At 42.1% G+C, this 23,387-nt stretch overlaps 1 protein-coding gene across 4 annotated transcripts in view; it reads left to right on the forward strand.

Annotated features, from left to right (window-relative positions):
• akt3a (v-akt murine thymoma viral oncogene homolog 3a) overlaps positions 1 to 23,387 on the forward strand; it is a 484,690-nt gene that overhangs the window by 351,988 nt on the left and 109,315 nt on the right. For all 4 annotated transcript variants that reach the window (XM_072264837.1, XM_072264839.1, XM_072264838.1 and 1 more), the window contains one exon: positions 2,230 to 2,377. In XM_072264837.1, coding sequence (XP_072120938.1) covers positions 2,230 to 2,377 — 148 coding nt within the window. The remainder of the gene's footprint in view (positions 1 to 2,229; positions 2,378 to 23,387) is intronic.

Raw genomic sequence — 23,387 nt, forward strand, 5'->3', positions numbered from 1 at the left:
TGCCCTCATGACATTAACAGGGTTCACCAGTGCTCCTTGCAAAACACAAAACCCAACCCAGGTGCATAAAGCAGTGACATAACTTCCCAGGGCTGTAGAGATCACACCTTGTTCTCCCGGCGCTGTATAAGTCAACCTCTCCGGGGGGGGGGGGGGGCGGTGTCTACTCCTCTGAGACCTCTGTACCTCCTCTACTGACGCTTCCGGTTCAGCCACCCCAGGTGACACCCTGGGCCTACCTGTCGGACCCTCACACGGGGCACCACACTCACGGGGACCCCTCGGCACCTGTGAGCCCTCTGCCTCAGGTTCTGGCTCCACCCTCTCCTCTCCAAATCCTGGCTGTATTACATAAATGTTGGTCCCTTACAGTCAGAAACAGGTGAATTGATCATGGAGAACAAGCACATGGCAGACCAATTCAATAACTACTTTGGTTCTGTCTTCACGAAGGAGGACATAAATCATCTTCTGGAAATAGTAGGGGACAGAGGGTCTAGTGAGATGGAGGAACTGAGGGAAATACATGTTAGTAGGGAAGTGGTGTTAGGTAAATTGAAGGGATCAAAGGCAGATAAATCCCCAGGGCCAGATGGTCTACATCCCAGAGTGCTTAAGGAAGTAGCCCAAGAAATAGTGGATGCATTAGTGATAATTTTTCAAAACTCTTTAGATTCTGGACTAGTTCCTGAGAATTGGAGAGTGGCTAATGTAACCCCGCTTTTTAAAACAGGAGGGAGAGAGAAACCAGGGAATTATAGACCGGTTAGCCTAACATCGGTGGTGGGGAAAATGCTAGAGTCAGTTATCAAAGATGTGGTAACAGCACATTTGGAAAGCGGTGAAATCATCAGACAAAGTCAGCATGGATTTGTGAAAGGAAAATCATGTCTGACGAATCTCATAGAATTTTTTAAGGATGTAACTAGTAGAGTGGATAGGGGAGAACCAGTGGATGTGGTAATATTTGGATTTTCAAAAGGCTTTTGACAAGGTCCCACACAGGAGATTAGTGTGCAAACTTGAAGCACACGGTTGTGGGGGTATGGGATTGATGTGGATAGAGAATTGGTTGGCAGACAGGAAGCAAGGAATGGGAATAAACGGGACCTTTTCAGAATGGCAGGCAGTGACTAGTGGGGTACTGCAAGGCTCAGTGTTGGGACCCCAGTTGTTTACAATATATATTAATGACTTAGACAAGGGAATTAAATGCAGCATCTCCAAGTTTGTGGATGACACGAAGCTGGGAAGCAGTGTTAGCTATGAGGAGGATGCTAAGAGGATGCAGGGTGACTTGGATAGATTAGGTGAGTGGGCAAGTTCATGGCAGATGCAGTTTAATGTGGATAAATGTGAGGTTATCCACTTTGGTGGCAAAAACAGGAAAACAGATTATTATCTGAATGGTGGCCAATTAGGAAAAGGGGAGGTGCAACGAGACCTGGGTGTCATTATACACCAGTCATTGAAAGTGAGCATGCAGGTACAGCAGGCGGTGAAAAAGGCGAATGGTATGCTGGCATTCATAGCAAGTGGATTCGAGTACAGGAGCAGGGAGGTACTACTGCAGTTGTACAAGGCCTTGGTGAGACCACACCTGGAGTATTGTGTGCAGTTTTGGTCCCCTAATCTGAGGAAAGACATTCTTGCCATAGAAGGAGTACAAAGAAGCTTCACCAGATTGATTCCTGGGATGGCAGGACTTTCATATGATGGAAGACTGGATCGACTAGGCTTATACTCGTTGGAATTTAGAAGATTGAGGGGGGATCTTATTGAAACATATAAAATCCTAAAGGGATTGGACAGGCTAGATGCAGGAAGATTGTTCCCGATATTGGGGAAGTCCAGAACGAGGGGTCACAGTTTGAGGATAAAGGGGAAGCGTTTTAGGACCGAGATGAGGGAAAACTTCTTCACACAGAGAGTGGTGAATCTGTGGAATTCTCTGCCACAGGAAACAGTTGAGGCCAGTTCATTGGCTATATTTAAGAGGGAGTTGGATATGGCCCTTGTGGCTAAAGGGATCGGGGGTATGGAGAGAAGGCAGGTACAGGGTTCTGAGTTGGATGGTCAGCCATGATCATACTGAATGGCGGTGCAGGTTCGAAGGGCCGAATGGCCTACTCCACCTATTTTCTATGTTTCTATGTTTAAATGTTGAAAGCACACAAGTCTTCAAAGAGTTTGCATTAATCCAAAGGAACTTTTGTTTTATACACACAGGGAAGAATGGACAGAAGCTATTCAAGCAGTAGCAGATAGACTTCAAAGGCAAGAGGAAGATCGAATGAACTGTAGCTCCAGTCCTAATCTAGATATTACAGGGGAGGATGAAATGGACACTTCTCTCAGTCATCCTAAACGCAGAGTGGTAAGATCAATTATTGCTGCTTATAAGATGTATATCTCAATCACCACGTTAAAAAAAAATTCCGATCTCTGACTTGTATTTGTATGGTTCAAATCAGGTTTATTATCACCGGCATGTGTTGTGAAATTTCTTAACTTAACAGCAGCAGCAGTTCAAAACAATACGTAATACACAAGAAAAATAAATAAATTGAAGTATACGTATATTGAATAGATTAAAAAATCATGCAAAAACAGAAATAATATATACTTAAAAAGTGAGGTAGTGTTCATGGGTTCAATGTCCATTTAGGAAAAGGGCGTGCCCTGGGTGCTGGGTGTCCTTAATAATGGGCCCTGCCTTTCTGCGACACCGCTCCTTGAAGATGTCCTGGGTATTTTGTAGGCTACTACCCAAGATGGAGCTGACTAAATTTATGACCCTCTGCAGCTTCTTTTGGTCCTGTGCAGTAGCACCCCCCACCCCCCCCACCAGACAGTGATGCAGCCTGTCAGAATGCTCTTCATGATACATCTGCAGAGGATTTTGATTTCTTGACATATCAAATCTCTTCAAACTCCTAATGAAGTATAGTCGCTCTCTTCTTTTTTTTATTGCTGCATCGATATGTTGGGACCAGGTTAGGTCCTCAGAGATCTTGACACCCAGGAACTTGAAACTGCTCATTCTCTCCACTTCTGATCACCCTATAAGGATTGGTACGTGTTCCTTCGTCTTACACTTCCGGAAATCCACAATCAGCTCTTTCATCTTACTGATGTTGAGTGCAAGGTTGTTGCTGTGACACCACTCCGCGTTGGTATATATTGCTCCTGTATGCCTCTCGTCTCTATCTGAGATTCTACCAACAATGGTTGTATCATCAGCAAATTTATAGATGGTATTTGAGCTATGCCTAGCCACAAAGAGATGGGTATAGAGAGAATAGAGCAGTGGGCTAAGCACACACCTCTGAAGTGCACAGTGTTGATCCTCAGCAAGGAGGAGATGTTATCACCAATCCGCACAGATTGTGGTCTTCTGGTTAGGAAGTTGAGGATCCGATTGCAGAGGGAGGTACCGGAGCCCAGGTTCTGTAACTTGTCAATCAGGATTGTGGGAATGATGGTGTTAAATGTTGAACTGTAGTCAATGAACAGCATCCTGACATAGGTGTTTGCATTGTTCAGATGGTCTAAGGCCGTGTGAAGAGCCATTGAGATTGCATCTGCCATTGACCTATTGTGGCAATTGGCAAATTGTAGTGGGTCCAGGTCCTTGCTGAGGCAGGAGTTCAGTCTAGTCATGACCAACCTCTTGAAGCATTTCATCATTGTAGATGTGAGTGCTTCTCGGCAATAGTCATTAAGGCAGCTCATTTACTCTTCTTAGGCACTGGTCTAATTGTTGTCTTTTTGAAGCGAGTGGGAACTTCCGCCCTTAGCAGTGAGAGGTTGAAAATGTCCTAGAATACTCCTGCCAGTTGGTTGGCATAAGTTTTCAGAGCCTTACCAGGTACTCTGGGGCTTTCCACCTTGTGAGGGTTCAGCCTCTTTAAAGACAGCTTTACAGCTTATGCTGTATACTACAAAGTTAGGAGAGATACTGTGGATTTGGAAGCAAAGGTCTTTCCAGAAAGGAGAGAAGCATTGGAAGTGAAATTAGAAGTGGAACTAGCGACTGAAAAATAACATCTCAAGTGAACCCATAGTTGAAAAATATTTTGGACCATACTTATGAATTTCAGGTAGTCTAAGATCAATTAAATTTTCAGTTATATTATTATATATTTTGGAATAATCCCTTATAGGTTGGCAATAAAATCCAATTAGACAATGGATTAGAAATGGGATTTAAAAAAAGATTGGCTATGATCCATTCAGTACCCAGTTCTTTTTATTTGTTGAAATCATTTCTGTTTTCTACATCACATCTTGGTAGTGCAGGGCATTGTCAAATATAACATTGCACCATTGTTCTCAATCTGTAATAAAATCTCAAAGAAAAATGCTACGTTATATTTCTGTCACTCTTCATTTGTACTGATCTAGCCAAATCTAAAAGTCGATGCTCTAGTAGAATTAATTTTGTTACGATTGGCTGAGTGGATAATATGATCAACTCCAGCTTTGATCTCCCTCAGTCAGTTGCAGATAGTTTAATTCCAGCAGCCGTTTTCTCATTTTTCTGGTGTTGCTATTTCCTTTCTGTTTTTGTCTTTCCATTATCTACTTTGGCTATTAAAAGTTTTTTTCCATGGCTTGTTGACTGCTTTGTTTCCAACTTATTTTTCCAATAAACTGTTAAGATGTATATGATGTTTTTATCTTCAATTTCTATTTCAAGTAACTTTTGTGTTATATGCTTCAAATGCAGATTTCCTTTCTAGTTTTTATTATCTGTATCATAATTTGTTTTCCATCTGTTTTTTCTTTACTATGCCAAATTCTTTACTTCTAATGAAATTCAATTCTCTTGTAGCTTTTTTTTGTACAACTGAATTCCTGTATCTATTCACCTGCACATCCAAAATGTAACCCTGCTATTGCCTTCTGAACTCACTCGATCGTTCATCAAGATCCCTGTTTAGGTAGTATACTCCAGCAACAACTGCATAACCCCGAACAATTCCTTTTTTACTTATTTTATTTTCAATTTTCCTTGTGTGCCTGATGCTGACAGTAAGTTGTTTTTTTCAACTGTCTATACATAGACTTATCCATATGACAAAAAAAGCAACTCAGACTTAACTTTCATCAACAATACGCTGGGGATCAGATAAGCTGCTCCTTTAACAACTTCTCATTGAGACTAATTACTAATTGATTAGAAGTGGAAAGGGGAGTATTATTTGCTGCCCTTCCTCAATAAAAATGATTATAACAGCATGGAAAGAGTTGGATGCTTCAAAGCATTCAGGATGGATAAATGTGTATATAAACAGATATACCCCAAACACAAGCGAGTCTGCAGAAGCTGGAAATGCAAGCAACACACACAAAATACTGGAGGAACTCAGTAGGCCAGCCAGCATCTATGGAAAAGACCTACTCCTGATGAAGGGTTTCGGCCCAAAACCTTGACTTTACTCTTTTCCATAGAGGCTGCATGGCCTGCTGTGCTCCTTCAGCACTTTGTGTGTGTTGCTTAGATTTGCAGCATCTGCAGATTTTCTGTAGCTTATTCAAAGGGTTTAGTTTTAGTAATAATGTTAAAATATCTTTTTAAACTTGTGCACACTCATTTGAGACTTCAGCATTTTTATCTCGTAGAACTCCATTTTTTTGCTTTCTTTCCACCAAAAAGGAATTTTGCACTCCCTAAAATATTCTTGTAAATCTAGTGTTCATCGTCTCAAAGGCCTTCACATCCTTTCTACAGATCTTGAACACATTTTTCCAGACAGGCTGTCACAGTTTTTAATGCAGATTTCAAACATCTATCTTAGCTTTTAAAATTGTTTCTCTGTTTATAATACCCATAAAGCCATATAGTTTGTTAACAGCTTTATTAACCTGTCCTCCACCTTTAAATTTTTTTGATGAAACACCCCCCAGTTCTTTGATGTTGCACCAATTTTTAAGTATGTTCTACATGATTTGTATTGAATATTCTTGATATTTCTATCAAAATGTCTCCCTACATATTTTACTGCATTAAATTTCATCTGTAATCTGTCAGCCCAGTTCATCAGCCTGCCTTATGTATTACTATCCTTGACCTATTACTATTTGAGTAGTTGTTAGCTCTCTCTAGCTGATGCTAGCCATGTAGCTTTTAATGTCACCTGCAGTTCATGAAAATGATACAAAATGAAGTTCTTACTATATATGAAAAACAGCAGTGACTATTTCCTTTTAATCCCAGCTAATATTCCTTTAGTTCTGTCCATTAACCATTGTTGCTTCCATGCTGCTACTGCCTTTAATTCCCAAAGCTTTAATTTTATATGAGCCAATTGCTTGAACATCAGTTGCTGAGCATTCTTGTTCGGTCACAGTGGTCCCTGGCTTATCAGAATCAGGTTTATTATCACTGGCATGTGACATGAAATTTGTTAAATTAGCAGCAGCAGTCCAATGCAATACATAATTTAGCAGAGAGAAAAAATAATAAATAAAATAATAATAAATAAACAAGTAAATCAATTATGGATATTGCATATACTTTTTAAAAATTTGCAAAAACAGAAATACTGTATATATTTTTTTAAAAATGAGTGTCCAGAGATTCAATGTCCATTTAGGAATCGGATGACAGAGGGGAAGTAGCTGTTCCTGAATCGCTGAGTGTGTGCCTTCAGGCTTCTGTACCTCCTACCTGATGGTAACAGTGAGAAAAGGGCATGCTCTGGGTGTTGGAGGTCCTTAATAATGGACGCTGCCTTTCTGAGTCACCGCTCCGTAAAGATGGCCTGGGTACTTTGTAGGCTAGTACCCAAGATGGAGCTGATGAGATTTACAGCCTTCTGCAGCTTCTTTTGGCCCCCCCCCCCATACAGTAGCCCCTCCATACCAGACATTGATGCTGCCTGTCAGAATATTCTCCACGGTACAACTATAGAAGTTTGAGTGTATTTGTTGACATGCCAAATCTCTTGAAACTCCGGTTGCCTTCTTTATAACTGCATCGATATGTTGAGACCAGGTTAGATCCTCAGAGATCTTGACACCCAGGAACTTGAAGCTGCTCACTCTCTCCACTTCTGATCTCTCTATGAGGATTGGTATGTGTTTCTTCGTCTAACCCTTCCAGAAGTCCACAATCAGCTCTTTTGTTTGACATTCAGTGCCAGGTTGCTGCTGTGGCACCACTCCTCTAGTTGGCATATCTCACTCCTGTATGCCCTCTCATCACCACCTGAGATTCAGTATCCTGACATAGGTGTGTTGTTGTTCAGGTGGCCTAAAGCCATGTGGAGAGCCATTGAGATTGCATCTGCCATTGACCTATTGTGGCAATAGGCAAATTGCAGTGGGCCCATGTCCTCGCTGAGGCAGGCATTCAGTCCAGTCATGACCAACCTCTCAAAACATTTCGTCACTGTTGATGTGAGTGCTACTGGGTTATAGTTGTGAAAGCAGCCCACATTATTCTGCTTAGGTACTGGTATAATTGTTGCCTTTTTGAAGCAAGTGGGAACTTCTACCCATTGCAGTGAGAGGTTGAAAATGTCCTGAATATTCCTGCTAGTTGGTTGGCACAGGTTTTCAGAACCATACCAGGTATTCCATGGGGACCTTCCGCCTTGCGAGGGTTCACTTTCTTTAAAGACAGCCTAACATCGGCCTCTGAGATGGAGATCACAGGGTTATCAGGTGCAGCAGGGATCTTCACAGCTGTAGTTGTGTTTTCCCATTCAGAGCGTGCATAGAAGGTATTGAGTTCACCTGGTAGTGAAGCATCACTGCCATTCATGCTATTGGGTTTCACTTTGTTGGAAGTAATGTCTTGCGGACCCCAACAGAGATGCCAGGCATCTGATGTTGCTTCCAACATCGATTGAAATTGTCTCTTTGCCCTTGAAATAGCCCTCTGCAAATCATACCTCGTTTTCTGGTACAGGCCTGGATTGCCAGACTTGAATGCCACAGATCTAGCCTTCAGCAGGTAACATACTTCCTGGCTCATCCAGAGGTAACATTACCTCTCGGCTCTTGAACTCAATCCCAAGGTTGATGAAGGCCGATACACTGTATGCCGCCTTAACTACACAGTCAACCTGCACAGCAACTTTGAGTGTCCTGTGGACTCAGACCCCAAGATCCCTCTGATCCTCCACACCGCCAGTAGTCTTACCATTAATAGTACATTCTGCCATCATATTTGACCTACCAAAATGAACCACTTACCTGGGTTGAACTCCATCTGCCACTTCTCAGCCCAGTTTTGCATCCTATAGACTGCCCTCCACATTATCCACAACACCCCCAACCTTTGTGTCATCAGCAAATTTACTAACCCATTCCTCCACTTTCTCATCCAGGTCTTTTATAAAAATCACAAAAAGGGGGCGTCCCAGAACAGATCCCTGAGGGACACCGCTGGTCACCGACCTCCATGCAGAAATTGACCCATTTACAACCACTCTTTGCCTTCTGTGGCAAGCTAATTCTGGATCCACAAAGCAAGGTCCCCTTGGATCCCATGCCTCCTTACTTTCTCAATAAGGCTTGCATGGGGTACCTTAGCAAATGCCATGCTGAAATACATATACATTACATCTACTGCTCTACCTTCATCAATGTGTTGAGTCACATCCTCAAAAAGCTCACTCAGGCTTGTAAGGCATGAATTGCCTTTGACAAAGCCATGCTGACTATTCCTAATCATATTATGCCTCTCCAAACGTTCATAAATCCTCCCTCTCAAGATCTTCTCCATCAACTTACCAACCACTGAAGTAAGGCTCGCTGGTCTATCATTTCCTGGGCTATCTCTACTCCCTTTCTTGAATAAGGGAACAACATCTACAACCCTCCAATCCTTCAGAACCTCTCCTGTCCCCACTGATGATGCAAAGATCATTGCCAGAGGCTCAGCAATCTGCTCCCTCGCCTCCCACAGTAGCCTGGCATATATTTCATCCAATCCGATGACTTATCCAACTTGATGCTTTCCAAAAGCTCCAGCACATCCTCTTTCTTAATGTCTATATGCTCAAGTTTTTCAGTCCACTGTAAGTCATCCCTACAATCGCCAAGGTCCTTTTCCATAGTGAATACTGAAGTAAAGTATTCATTAAGTACTTCCGCTACTTCCTCCAGTTCAATACAGACTTCTCCATTGTCACACTTGATTGATTCTATTCTCTCACACCTTATCCTCTTGCTCTTCACATACTTGTAGAATGCCTTGGGGTTTTCTTTATTCCTGCATGCCAAGGCCTTCACATGGTCCCTTCTGGCTCTCTTCATTCTTAAAGCTCCTTTCTGCTAGCCTTATAATTTTGTAGGTCTCTATCTTACCTGGTTTTTTAACCTTTCCTTTCTTTTCCTTTCTTCTTGACTAGGTTTTCAACAGCTTTTGTATACTACGGTTCCTAAACCCTACCATCCTTTCCCTGTCTCATTGGAACATACCTATGCAGAACGCCACGCAAATATCCCCTGAACATTTGCCATGTTTCTGCCATACATTTACCTGAGAACATCTGCTCCTAATTTATGCTTCCAAGTTCCTGCTTGATAGCTTCATATTTCCCCTTCCCCCAGTTAAACGTCTTCCTAAGTTGTCTGCTCCTATCCCTCTCCAATGCTATGGTAAAGGAGATAGAGTTGTGATCATTATCGCTAAAATGCTGTCCCACTGAGAGACCTAACACCTGACCAGGTTTACTTCCCAATACTAGATGTCGTACAGCCTCTCCTCTTGTAGGCTTATCTACATATTGTGTCAGGAAACCCTTCTGAACAGACCTAACAAACTCCACCCCTTCTAAACCCCTTGCTCTAAGGAGATGCCAATCAATATTGGGGAAATTAGAATCTCCCATCATGAGAACCCTGTTATTATTGCATCGTTCCAGAATCTGTGTCTCTATTTGCTCCTCTGATGCTGCTACTATTGGTTGGTCTATAAAAACACCCAGCAAGGCTACATCCATACTAGACCGGATAATTTTGAAAATGCCGGTTTCGCGTAAAAACGACGGGCGTCCACACTAGGCGTTTTTGAAAATACCTCTGTCCGGGCCGGCTGGTGGCGCAATGACATTAGCGCCGGACCTGGGAGTGGGGGTTCCTGGGTTCGAAAACAGTCGGGTCCGCTCCCGAGTACACCTTCCACCCGTGCCGGGTTGAGTGTCGAGATCGCAGCTCGACCTCGTAAAATAAGGGAAAATACTGCGAAAATGTCTGTGTGAGGAGTGGTGCGCCACACAGTCTCTTTATCTCTCGTTCCGCGCCTTGTAAAAAAGAAAGCCATGAAAAAGACATTATCACGGACGGATGCACACGCAGACGCACATGCACAGACGCACACGCACAGACTCGCACGCATGCAGGCACACGCCAAAAAAAAAGAAGAAAGAAAATACCTCTGTCCACATTAAAACGGATATTTGGGCGGATCTCCTCCTACTGGGCATGCGCAGGACACACAGAAAACAAGCGAAGAGGAAACGGTATACTTGGTGCGTGTTTGTTCAGTTACAGACTAGAAAAACTTAAAAGGAAATTGCCAAACAAAAGACTTGGTGCACCTTTGTCAAGAAACATTTCCTACAGCCATAGTCTCTTTACTGATGACAGGGACGACAGCTGCAACTAAATGCAATAAAGCAACACACATAAAAGTTGCTGGTGAACGCAGCAGGCCAGGCAGCATCTCTAGGAAGAGGTGCATCGACGTTTCAGGCCGAGACCCTTCGTCAGGACTGCAATAAGGCTTGTTACTGGGCAAAAGTGAAATTTGCTGTTACCTCATTTGTTTGCCTTTACTTTTGCCATGTCTTTGTGTATTATTTTGCTGTATTTAACATGTGCAATAAAACAAGTTACTGGGCAAAAGTGACAATTGCATCTATTGAATGTTTGCACAAGCAATACATTAAGGAAGCACCTTGTTAAATGTATAAAACATGTCTGCATGAGTGTTATCTTGTATTTCCATACAATGTTACATTAGGATGTTACACATCTATTGTCAGATATTGCTGTGGTGTTGGAGGTTGCGTTCAAGAAAACAATGAAATGCCACGCTGCCGCCACCGTTTGTTCCAGCACGTCATGATAGCTGTTTTAAAAATAGCCGGTTACCCCATACACAGTACGCCGTATATTAGGCATTTTCAGATTTATTCACTCTGGAGAGTGTTTCTGAAAAGCTCTGTTTTCGGGGGAGGAAAACGCTGTTTCAATGTGGATAGAGAGTCAAAACGAAGAGAGAAAGCTTCAGTTATGGATTTATCTGGTCTAGTGTGGACGTAGCCCAAGTTATTGACCCCTTCCTGTTTCTAACTTCCACCCAGAGACAGAGTAGACAATCCCTCCATGACTTCCTCCTTTTCTGCAGCCATGACACTATCTCTGATCAACAGTGTCACACCCCCACCTCCTTTGCCACCCCCTCTGTCCTTTCTGAAACATCTGAAACTTGGCACTCTTAAGTAGCCATTCCTGCCCCTGTGCCAGCCAAGTCTGTAAGAGCCACAACATCATAGCTCCAAGTACTGATCCACGCTCTAAACTCATCCGCTTTGTTCGTGATGCTCCTTGCATTAAAATAGACACATCTCAAACCATCAATCTGAGCTCATCCTATCTCTGTCACCTGCTTATCCTCCCTCTCAAACTGCCTACAAGCTTTATCTATTTGTGAGCCAACCGCCCCTTCCTCCGTGTCTTCAGTTCGGTTCCCCCCCCCCCCCCCCAGCAATTCTAGTTTAAACTCTCCCCAATAGCCTTAGCAAACCTCCCTGCCAGGATATTTGTCCCCCTCGGATTTATGTGCAACCCATCCTTATTGTGCCCTAAAAGAGATCCCAAATGATCCAGAAATCTGAATCCTTGCCCCCGCTGCAATCTCTCAGTCATACATTTATCCTCCACCCCACTTTATTCCTATGTCGCGTGGCACAGGCAATAATCCCGAGTGTACTACCCTTGTGGTCCTGCTTCTCAGCTACTTTCCTAATTCCCTGTAGTCTGTTTTCAGGACCTCCTCCCTTTTCCTACCTATGTTGTTGGTACCAGTATGTACCATGACCTGGCTGTTCACCTTCCCACTTCAGGATATCGTGGATGCGATCAGATACATCCCGGAACTTGGCACCTGGGAAGCAAACTACCATCCATGTTTATTTCCTGCGTTCACAGAATCGCCTGTCTGACCCCCTAACTACAGAGTTCCCTATCACTGCTGCCATCTTCTTCCTTTCCCTACCCTTCTGAGGCACAGGGCCAGACTCAGTGCCAGAGATGCGGCCACTTTTGCTTCCTCCAGGTAGGTCCCCCCCCCCAACATGTTAAGGGGGACAGCCACAGGGGTGTTCTCTAGTATCTGACTCTTGCCCTTTCCTCTCCTGACAGTTACCCACTTATCTGTCTCCCGAGGCCCCAGTGTGACTACTTGTTTATAGCTCCTCTGTATCACCACCTCACTTTCCCTGACCAGACAAAGGTCATCAAGCTGCATCTGCTTAACCTGGTCCTTAAGGAGCTGCAGCTCGATGCACATGGTGCAAATGTGGCTGTCCGGGAGGCTGGGAGTCTCCCAGACTTCACACATCTGACACCCAGTACAGAACACTGGCCTTGCAGACATTCTTCCTATTCCTATTCTTCACAGGTAACTTACCTCACCTAGTCCCGTTGAGCCAAAGCCCTCCAACTCTGACTTCCCCTACTCAGTGCCCACTGTATAAAGCTGTCTTCTTTTAAAATTCTTCCCGCCGGTCTAACTCAGTGACATCCACGTACTGCACAGTCGTGCCTCAATCAAACTGCTGAGGAAAAAATACTCTCCTTTTAAATTCTTCCCGCTTGTCTAACTTGCTGATGTCCATGCGCCTGCGCATTTGTGCCTCGTTCCTTGTATTTACTTGTATTTGACTTATATTTACTTTGCTTGTATTTGACGCCAAATTTAATTGATATTACAGTACTATGCACAAGTCTTAGGCACAGATAGATAGCTAAAACGTTTGCACAGTATTGCAGTAATTTTATGTATTGTGCTGTACTGCTGTCACAAAAAACAAAATTCACAAGTGAGTGATGGTAAACCTGATATGGGTGTCTATTGTGAGAGTGGTGGGGGGGGGGCAGGGAGAGGGGAATCATGGTTGGGAAAAGGGGAAGGGAGAGGGAACAGAGCAGGAACCCCCATGGAGACATCCTGTAATGATCAATAAACCAATTGTTTGGGACCAAATGACCTTGCCTGGTGTCTCAGGGCTGGGTTTACCAACCTTGGCCCTGGTACTCCTTCTCTGCCATCTGTCCTACACACACAGCATTCCACCCTCTTCATTCCCAACATCAGTTGCTCCCACCAGATTTTATAAACTTGCTCTGCACTCCATCTTGTCAAATACAGTACTGTGCAAAATTCTTAGGCAATCTAGCCATATATGTGTGCCTAATACTTCTGCACAATACTGTAAATTGTTAGCATCACAATTGGAAGTGTTCATCTACTTCTGGATTCCTACCCAGTTCTACTTTATCAAAACATCTTGATTTTATTTCAGGTTAGCTGTTAAAAGCAAACACTGTTTATCCATACAAAACTGCCAGCAGCTGACATCCTACATGATTTCCTTCATTGTTCTTCCCATTCTGTCTAGAGTCTGGTTGACCATATCAATCTCCTTTTTTATTGGTCCGGCTGGATACACTTGATATCATCCTTGTCTGTCCAGCAGTAGCCAGAGAATCATCAACAATGGTGTGCTTTGCCATTTCCATGACGAACTTGCTGGCATCCCAAGATTACTTTTGATTCATTTCTTTTCTGTATGCTGACTGTCAGCATTGTCATCCAAAAACACTATGCTTCTTGCTTCTAGCTCAACATCACTGCCTCTTGAGAGCCTGCATTTGTTGGGCAATAACTTTATTTTCTCTATAAGGATTGAGAAGATCAATGCTATTTTCTTGCCTGACTGCTTCCCTTGCTGTGGCAACAATTTGACACTGAATCAGACCATTTTTGACCACATGATATGGTCGCAGAATTAAGCATTTGGCCCATCACGCCTGCTCTGCCATTTCGTCATGGCTGATCCAATTTTCCCCTCTGCCCCATTCTCCTGCCTTCTCCCTACATCCCTTCATGCTCTGACCAATTACGAATCTTTATCAACTTCTGCCTTAAATATACATACAGACATGGCTACCACAGCTGCCTGTGGCAACAAGTTCCACAGATTCACCACCCACTGGCTAAAGAAGTTACTCCTCATCTCCGTTCTAAAAGGACACCCCCCCCCCCCAAAGTTCTAAGGCTGTGTCCTCTGCTCTGAGACTGTCCCACTATAGGAAACATCTTCTCCACATCTACGTTATCAAGGCCTTTCACTATTCGATAGGTTTCAATCAGGTCTACCCTCATTTTTCTGAATTCTAGTGAATACATGCCCAGAGTCGTCAGATGCTCTTCATATGACAAGCCATTCAATCCTGGAATCATTTTCGTGAACATCCTTTGAACCCTCTCCAGTTTCAGTACATCCTTTCCAAGATAAGGGGCCCAAATCTGAACTCAATACTCCAAGTGAGGCCTCGATGATGCCTTATAAGGTTTCCACATACATCCTTGCTTTTATATTATAATCCTCTTGAAATGAATGTTAACATTGCATTTACCTTCCTCACCATAGACTCAACCTGAAAATGAACCTTCAGGGACTCCTGCACAAGGACTCTCAAGTCCCTTTGCATCTCAGTTTTTTGTGTTTTTTGTATTTTCTCTCCCTTTAGAAAATAGTCAATCCTTTCACTTCTTCTACCAAAATGCATGACCATACACTTCCTGACATTTTGGTTTTGGTTTCTAGTCTCAGCAACAGCTCTGGCCTGCATCTCACAGCTTTATGTAACTCATTGTTTTCTTTCTCTCACCACCCTCATTAATGAATCATCTGGACTGCTCCATAAAAGGCAAAATCACCTTGGCAATCATTGCCACCACCTTACCATAAATATTACTTTTGTCCTATCCATCTCTCTCTTGCTCTGCAATTTAAAATTAGTTTGCTCTCCCACTTTGCAGGAAGCATGGTAACACCCAGACATCCCACCCTGCAAAAACTGATTTCAGGGAGGTAGTACCATCAATTTGCAGGAGACTTCTGGGAGAGGTGGGATGTCTGCAATAGAGTAGCTCCTTAGCAGCTAGCCAGCCAGTTTAAATAATGTTAGCTATGCTAATGAACGAATGACACCTGTTAAACTCACCTCAACATGTCTTTTACAGTCTTAACCCACCATGGGCAATAGAAAAGTCACTGTTGCAAACAGTGCAGTGAGCAACACTATCATTATTTTTGACCCCTGTTAGGCAGGGGTGCACTTTATATTTTCTTTTTTTTTGGAACACTCTGCCATGGCGCACTCTCGCTCGCTCTCTCTCGTGGTCACTCGCGCACTCTCTCTCACTCTCTCTCACTCTCTCTCTCTCTCTCTCTCTCTCTCTCTCTCTCTCTCTCGCGTTCGCTCTCGCTTGCTTTCTCTCTTGTGCTCTCGCTTGCTTTCTCCCTCGCTCTCTCGCTTGCTTTCTCCCTCACTCTCTCACTTGCTTTCTCTCTCGCGCTCTTGCCTGCTTTCTCTCTCGCTCTTTCGCCTGCTTTCTTGCTCACTCTGGCTTGCTTTCTCTCTCGCGCTCTCTGTGTTGCTCTCGTGCTCTCTCTCTTGCTCGTGCGCTCTCTCGCTTGCTTTTTCTGGCTCACTTGCTCTCAAAAAAATTGATTTCCGTGATATTGTAGATAATTTGCGGGCATCAGGGAGCCACTATTCATATGCAGAAGACTGCCGGAACTTCCGGGAGAGGTGGGATGTCTGTAACACCTCAGCGTATTGGCACTGAGTTGGTTTTTGATGCTATGATGCATTTCACTGTTTTTCAATGTCCGTGTGACAAGTAAGGCTAACCTTGTGTTTTGTATTTCTGATGACAAATCTTGATCTGAAAAGCTAAATTTCTCTTTCTACATATGCATATTTTCTGCCCCTATTTAATTGAGTCACCATTGTTGTTGTATATTCATTTTTCAAATCCCAAGGATTACTTAAGATTTACCCACCACTCTCTCTCAAGCATGCAATGTTAAAAGCTGACCTCTCTGACTGAGTATTTTGGTTATTTGCCAACTATTTCCTTTTGTGACTTAATCAAATATTTCATTTCTTTACTTTTAATTCAAATAGTTAGAGATTTATGAATGTAATATTTAAAATGAGCTTCTTTTCAATCTCACTTGAATCTGCTTTTATCCTTGGATATCCATGTAGCCCTAACATTGCATAGCCTTCTTTTTCCACTCTCCTGGGAATATTTATTCTGCAGCTGAACTAACTTTTTCAGAGCCTCTTCACTTGCACTCAAATCACTTTATGGAAGGATATTAAGGGTATTTGAAGAAAGAACAGCATATTAATGGCCAAGTTGAAGGAATGTAAAACCAGTGCTAAATTATTAGAGGTTCAGCATGCATCTTGTGTAATTTAATGAATCAAAATGAAGTTACAACAAGCTTGGTTGCTGAAGAATTTTCCTTGTTTTTTTTTTGCTGGGCCACCTCACTTGTCTCTCAGGTGACATGCTTTTCTTTTATTCTATTGATCAGCTCCGATTAAGAATGATGATGCAATCTGTTGGGTATAATTAGTTGCTTACTCTAAATGGTTTGCAGGTAGCTTCAGGCAGCTGTTAAAGCTACCTTGTGTGTCATCTGGGGAAGCTTTGTCATTGCTTTGACATCTGAAGTGACAAAAAATAGTGTGTAAATTGCTTTGGCACAACATTGTCCAGTACCTAGTCTCCACTGCAAATTGTTTTGGCAGTGATTTGGTTTGGACCTACTGTCAGCTGCTAAGTGAAGCAAACAATTCAGCTTTCCTGACATAGCTATTAGCACTATTGCTACATTTACCCAAATCATGTGATTTGACCAGAAGCTGTAAGAAGTTAATGACTTAATTAGTCACTATTTTGAACATGAGGCTATTTTAAATGATTAATTGAGAAAAAGTTGAAAAGAATTGATTATTTTAATGTGCGTCATAACAAAAAAGATGACCATTTGAATTTATCTGGTTAAAATTATACACCTTTATTCCCTACATGGCACAATGTAGTTTGTTTTTGAGAATTAAAAAGTTGAAATTGACTGTCAGTCTAGGGACAATGTAATCATCAAGTCTAAATAAATTTGTTGTCACGTTATATTTGGAAATGAATAAAATTGTCATCACCTAAATTGGGCTTTTTAAAAAGAACTATTTGGCCATGCATTTCTCTTCTGAAAATACTTATATAGTTTGTATTGATTAGTTGCAATCAACATTGGTTAATCTGCTGTCAGATTGAGTTAGGCTCTCAAGAGGGGAAATATCAAGCTGTAAATTATCAAAGAAATATTTGACTAAAACCAGTTGACCTATAAAATTTACAAAATTTCAAATTAAATTAGAAGGATTCTGATGATCAAAATTGACTATTTCCAGTAGCTAATTTTTACAGTCCTGTTAATTATACATCCTGCTATCCATAAAACTTCCAACAATATTGTTAGTTTTTTTAAAATAAAGTCTGTTTCAATTGTTTATAGCGGCAGCTTCACACACAGCGCCTTTATCAATTTACAAACATTGCTCTTCTTCAATCAAACAAGATTGGTTTGGGATGGGTTTGGAGAGGGGGTGGGGGGAGAGGAATTGATGATAGGTGTAACTTTGGCCCAGATTTTATAGTCATCAGCAAAGTGACACTGCTCACTGCTGACCTTGAAGAAAGTTGCGCACAAGAATTCAATAGCTTTTTGGTATATCAACAATGTCATCAAGCTTTTGATAAGATTCTTCTAAACTTTTTAAATTGTTTAAAGTAGCCTAATGTTTAAAATAGTGAGTAATTAATCCATTAACTTTTTCTCTCGTGATTTCTTTCCTATCAAATTCCTTCTTTAGCCCTTTACCTCTACCACCTATTCCCTCCCAGCTTCTCAGTTCATCACTTTCCCTCTACCTGGCTTCACCCATCAATGACCGGTTTATACTACCTTCTCACCTTCCTTTCCAGTCGTGTTGAGGAGTTGTGGCCTGAAACATCAACTCTTCATTCTTTTCTATTGATGCAACCTGACCTGCTGAGGTGCTCCAGTATTTTGTGTGTGTTGCTTTGCATTTCCAGCATTTTCAGAATCTCTTGGGTTTATGATTTTTATTAGCCTACATATGGGCTTCAGAAAATAGATATTAGTTTCAGTGCCAAACAATGCCAAACATTGATATTATTGTCATTTGCTATTCCAAGGCACAGGTTCCACTTTCTTATGATACTTAGCCATGACTTAATAATAAACAAAGTTGAGGTTTATAAATCAAATAGTAAATTTTTAAACCTACTTCATTTGGTCACTTTTTTTTAATATATTCAGTGCTCACTAATTTTCCCCCCAGTGAATACACCATTGCAAGCCTTATTTTCCAGCCAAAAAGCTTTGGTGAAGATAATGTAACATTAGCCTCAGAATTTGGGGTGCATTGGATGGTAGAGGTAATTTCAAGATAAAAAAAATAATCAAACATAAGGAAAGCTATTTTAGCTCATCCATTTGTTAAGATCTTCAGTACTTCACAGCAAGCATGTTATCTTTAAAATTGCATTAAAATTATTCGTAATATCCTGTTAATCCATCCCAGTTTCCATCCTTTTAATAAGATCATGCATACTTTGCTACAAGGTATGTATGGTTCTCTTACTCATTGTTCACTTGATGTTGGTCATTGTTTTGTGCCAGCCTCATATTGAATGCCAAGTTTCAGTGTAACTACCTGAAACTTGAGTATGTTTCTCAAGACCTGAAGATTTAAGTGTCACCTGCTGTTTGCTCTTGGATTCAACTAAGTGTTTCCCCTTCTCTGGTTGGACACATCCTCTGGGTTTTTCTCCCCCCTCCCCCTTTTCCTTCTCCCTGGGCCTCCTAACCCATGATCCTCTCATATCACTTTTGCCAATCACCTGTCCAGTTCTTGGTTCCATCCCTCCCCCTCCTGTCTTCTCCTATCATTTTGGATCTCCCCCTCCCCCTCCCACTTTCAAATCTCTTACTAGCTCTTCCTTCAGTTAGTCCTGACAAAGGGTCTCGGCCTGAAATGCCAACTGTACCTCTTCCTAGAGATGCTGCCTGGCCTGCTGCGCTCACCAGCAACTTTGATTGCATAGTCAAAGTCACTTCAGTCACATATCTTCCCCATTCTGATGTTTGGTTTGAACAATTGACTCTCTTTGAACAGGATAGATTGGGATGGGAAGTTCACTTCTCATTTTCTACTAATTTAGTGTATAAATGTATGGAAGCTCTTTGGTTACTTTTATGCTGGAAATTTATAGTTTTATAAACTGAACTTTTGGTCACTGTGGGATTAGTGTTGTGAGTCTCAATAGCTAATCATATCTGTTAACTAAGGAGGAGACTTAAAAGAGATATATAACATTAAGTGACATAAGTAGAGTAAAAGGAAGAACCCATTTCTCTTAACATTTTTTTTAGGTTTAAAAACTGAAGGGCACAAATTTAAAAGAATGGATTGGAACATTAGCAAGGAGATGGGTGAAGTAGCAATAGTAGTTTTGGTTTTAATAGAATGTCGAACAGTCCAGCGCAGGAACAAGCCCTTCAACCTACAGTGTCAATGCCAATTAATGCTGATTTTAAACTACACACTTACCTGCATATGATCTGTGTTCCTCCCTTCACTGCCTATTCACATGTTTATTGAAAGTATCTCTTAAATGTTGCTATCATATTTGCTGCTTACACTGCCTCCTTTGTCAGTGTGCTCCAGTTACCTATCACTTACTGGTTTTAATACAACTTCAAACTTACTCTTTACTTTATAGCAATGCCCACTAGTATTTAATGTTTCCATCCTGGAAAACAGTTGGACAGCACCTTAATGATGGCTATCATAATTCAAATAGCAATTATAATTCAATTAAATTTAGCGTGGATTAAACAGACATGTATCATAGATAAGTCAAAATCTTATTGGGTTGAAAAGTAATTTTGTCAAAGTGGACTGTGTGAGAATGGCTGTTATTGAAATGGAAGTGCTGTGTTAAGATATAAAAAAATGCTGAATCTTTAGCTCAATAACTTTCCTCTGTAGTCTTGGTAGTTTTGAGGTGGAAGTTCAGGCAGTTGCGTATTCCTCCTGACCTGAAGGATGTGGCAAGACATTGAAACTTCCAGTGTCCTTTGTGTATTATACCTGTTGGAAGTGCAACTGCTGCAGCTCCTGACTGATCACACTGAGTGGCTGGAAATGCCATTACACTCAGGTGCATCTATGATCCTGAGAGCTATAGTGAGGTGGTCATACTGAAGGGGTTGGTGCAAAGTGCAAGATTCCCCTCACTAACCAGTATTTCATTTTGGTTACTGTTGGGAGAATGGCCTTTTAGAGGAGAGCAGCAGCCAGTTCTGTGGCATAACAAATGGCTTCTCACAGTAGGGGTGGGTGAGAACAAGGAGCACTGTAGTGATAGGAGACAATACTCAGGGGTGGGGCCAGTTAGGATATTCTGTGGCCAGAAACAGACTGGATGGCTTCAGGATGATATGTTACTTCTCGGGTGTCAACGTCAAGCAATTGAAGAGCATTCTCAAGGGGAAGATTGAGCAGCCAGAAGTTGTTAATATGCACTCAGTGGCCACGTTATTCGGTACACCTTGTTAACATAAATATCTATCAGCTAGTCATGTGGCAGCAACTCAGTCCATAAAAACATGCATATATGGTTAAGGTTCAGTTGATCAGACCAAACAGTAGCAATGTGATCAAAGTGACTTTCACCGTGGAATGATCTTTGACGCCAGGCAGGTGGTTTGCGTATCTCAAAAACTGCTGATATTTTGGGATTTTCGTGCACAACGTTCTCTTAGAGTTTACAGAATGATGCGAGAAACAAAAAACATCCAGTGAGAGGCAGTCCTGTGGGCGTAAATGCCTTGTTAATGAGAGAGGTCAGAGGAGAATGGCCAGGCTGCTTCAAACTGACAGGAAGGCAATGATTACTCAAGTAATCACTCATTACAACAGTGGTGTGCAGAAGAACATCTTTGAATGCACACTTAGTGGCCCCTTTATTGAGTAGAAAGGGCACAAAATAAATTGGCCACTTTGTGTACATTAGTACCAAAGATAGGAGGAAGGAAGAGGTTCTGCAGAGGTTAGGCAGAGGTTAAAAGCAGGACCTTGAGCTGTAATCTCTGGATTACTCCTAGTGCCACATGCTAGTGAGGATAGGGCCGATTAACATGTGACTGAGCATCTGCTGCAGGAGGAGTGATTTTGATTCTAGGACTATTGGGATCTTTACAGGGGTGAGGTGTCCTGCACAAGAGGGACAGGTTGACCAATATTCTGGTACTGGGAGTTGCTAATGTGTGTTTAGTCTACACTGGTAGGGTTAGGCAGGGCAGAAAACAGTACTGTGTCAAATAGGAAGGTAGAGTTAAATGAAGAAGTCAAAGCAAGTAAACTCAGTAGCCAGGAACTAGGCAGGGAGCAAGGGAGGTCTGATGTACTAAACCACATTAATGTCAATGCAAGAAGCCTGACAGTTACAGCAGATAAACTCAGCATGGATAGGTACATGGATTAGATAGCTTTTGCACAAATATGGTTGAGGCATGGGCAGGACTGGCAATTCAATGTTCCGGCAGTGCAAATGGTCCAGAGGTGATAGAGGTGAATGTAAGTGGAGAGTGGATAGATGAGCAGAGGTGTTGCTTTATTGGTTAGAAACAACAACATGACAGTGTTTTCCAGTGATACTATATGGATGAAACTCAGAAATAAGAATGGTATCATTACTTTGGGTTTGTACTGCAGGCCCCCAAAAGGTCACTGGGAATTAGAGCAGCAAATATGTAGGGAGATTGCAGATAGCTGTAAATATAGTTGGTTTGTAGTAGAACTTTCCTTGTATTGACTGGGACTGCCGTGCTAAAAGCTTGGATGGGGCAGAATAAGTTAAGGATGTCCAGGAACCTTTTCTCAACAAATATGTTGATGGTTTTACTAGAGAGGCCAGCATTGGACCTCATGGGAAGTAAGGCAGGGCAAGTGACTGAAGTGTCAGTGGTACCATTGACCATAGTTCTATTACTTTTAAAATAATTTTGGAGAAAGATAGACTGATCTACAAGTACAAGTTTTGGATTGGGGTAAGGCTACTTTTAAAGGCTACTTTTTGGAGGAAATTGCGATGGTTGATTGGGAGAGGTTGTTTGCAGGTAAAGAGATGTCTGGCAAGTGGGAGGCTTTTAGGTGAGATGGGGAAAGGCTGATATGTTCGTATTTGAGTGAAGGGCAAAGGTGGCAGGTTTAAGGAATCCTGGTTCACAGAGCCTTTTATATCTACATATTTATTGAGGCTCTGGTCAGGAAAATGGAGGCATATATCAGATGTAGGTACCTGGAATCAAACAAATTCCATGTCCTTTGAGGAATATAAGATGATGCATAAAGATTTATACATCTCAGGGACCTTACCAAGGGTATCCAAGGTCATAGTGGGAAGCTGGGAGGAACAATTGTTGAGGCTCAGACAGAGATGTTTGTATCATACGTAGCCATAGTTGAGGTACTGGAAGACTGGAATTGGCTAATGTTGTACCTTTATTTTAGAAAGGCTGTAAAGACTAGGCTTTGGGCAGATAGAGCTTGTCAGCCATGGTTGATGGCTCATCTAGGAGAAGGAATACTCTGATCTCAAGCCTCCGCTGCATTGTGGTTATACCCAGTCATGGGGAAGGCTTCGGAATTAAACTCTAAGGAAAAATATGAAGCTGGAGTTCCAAGGCAGTCCTGCTTTGAGTTCAATACTGACTGGCAACTCCTGTGTTGTACTGGTCTCTGCTGTTGCTTTGGATTTATCAGCTGTGTGGAGAGGGAGAACCTGCTACATGGGCAACAACTTGATCTCCATGTCATACTGCCCAGGCTTGTATATCACAAGGACAGCTGGGACGTACCATCCATGGTTGATCCCGACCAACTGAGGCTCCCGACAGACTGACTATGGATAGCCGACATGATGTTGTGCATGAGAAGTCATGCTTCACGAATTTGATTCAGTGTTTTTTCTTTTTTTTTGAAGAGGTGAGCAAAAGGATGAGCAACGACAAGGCAGGAGAAATCGTTAATGTTAAATTAACAAGGCAAGAGAAGATCCTCTGTAGTAGGCTGGTCTGTAAAGTGTGATCACATAGGATCAAGGATAAGGTAGTCGATTGGATTCAAAATTGACTTGATAGGGATCAGAGGTTGGTTTTGGAGGTTTGCTTTTCAGATTG

The sequence above is a fragment of the Mobula birostris genome, chromosome 8, assembly GCF_030028105.1.
Source record: "Mobula birostris isolate sMobBir1 chromosome 8, sMobBir1.hap1, whole genome shotgun sequence".
Lineage (NCBI taxonomy): Eukaryota > Metazoa > Chordata > Chondrichthyes > Myliobatiformes > Myliobatidae > Mobula > Mobula birostris.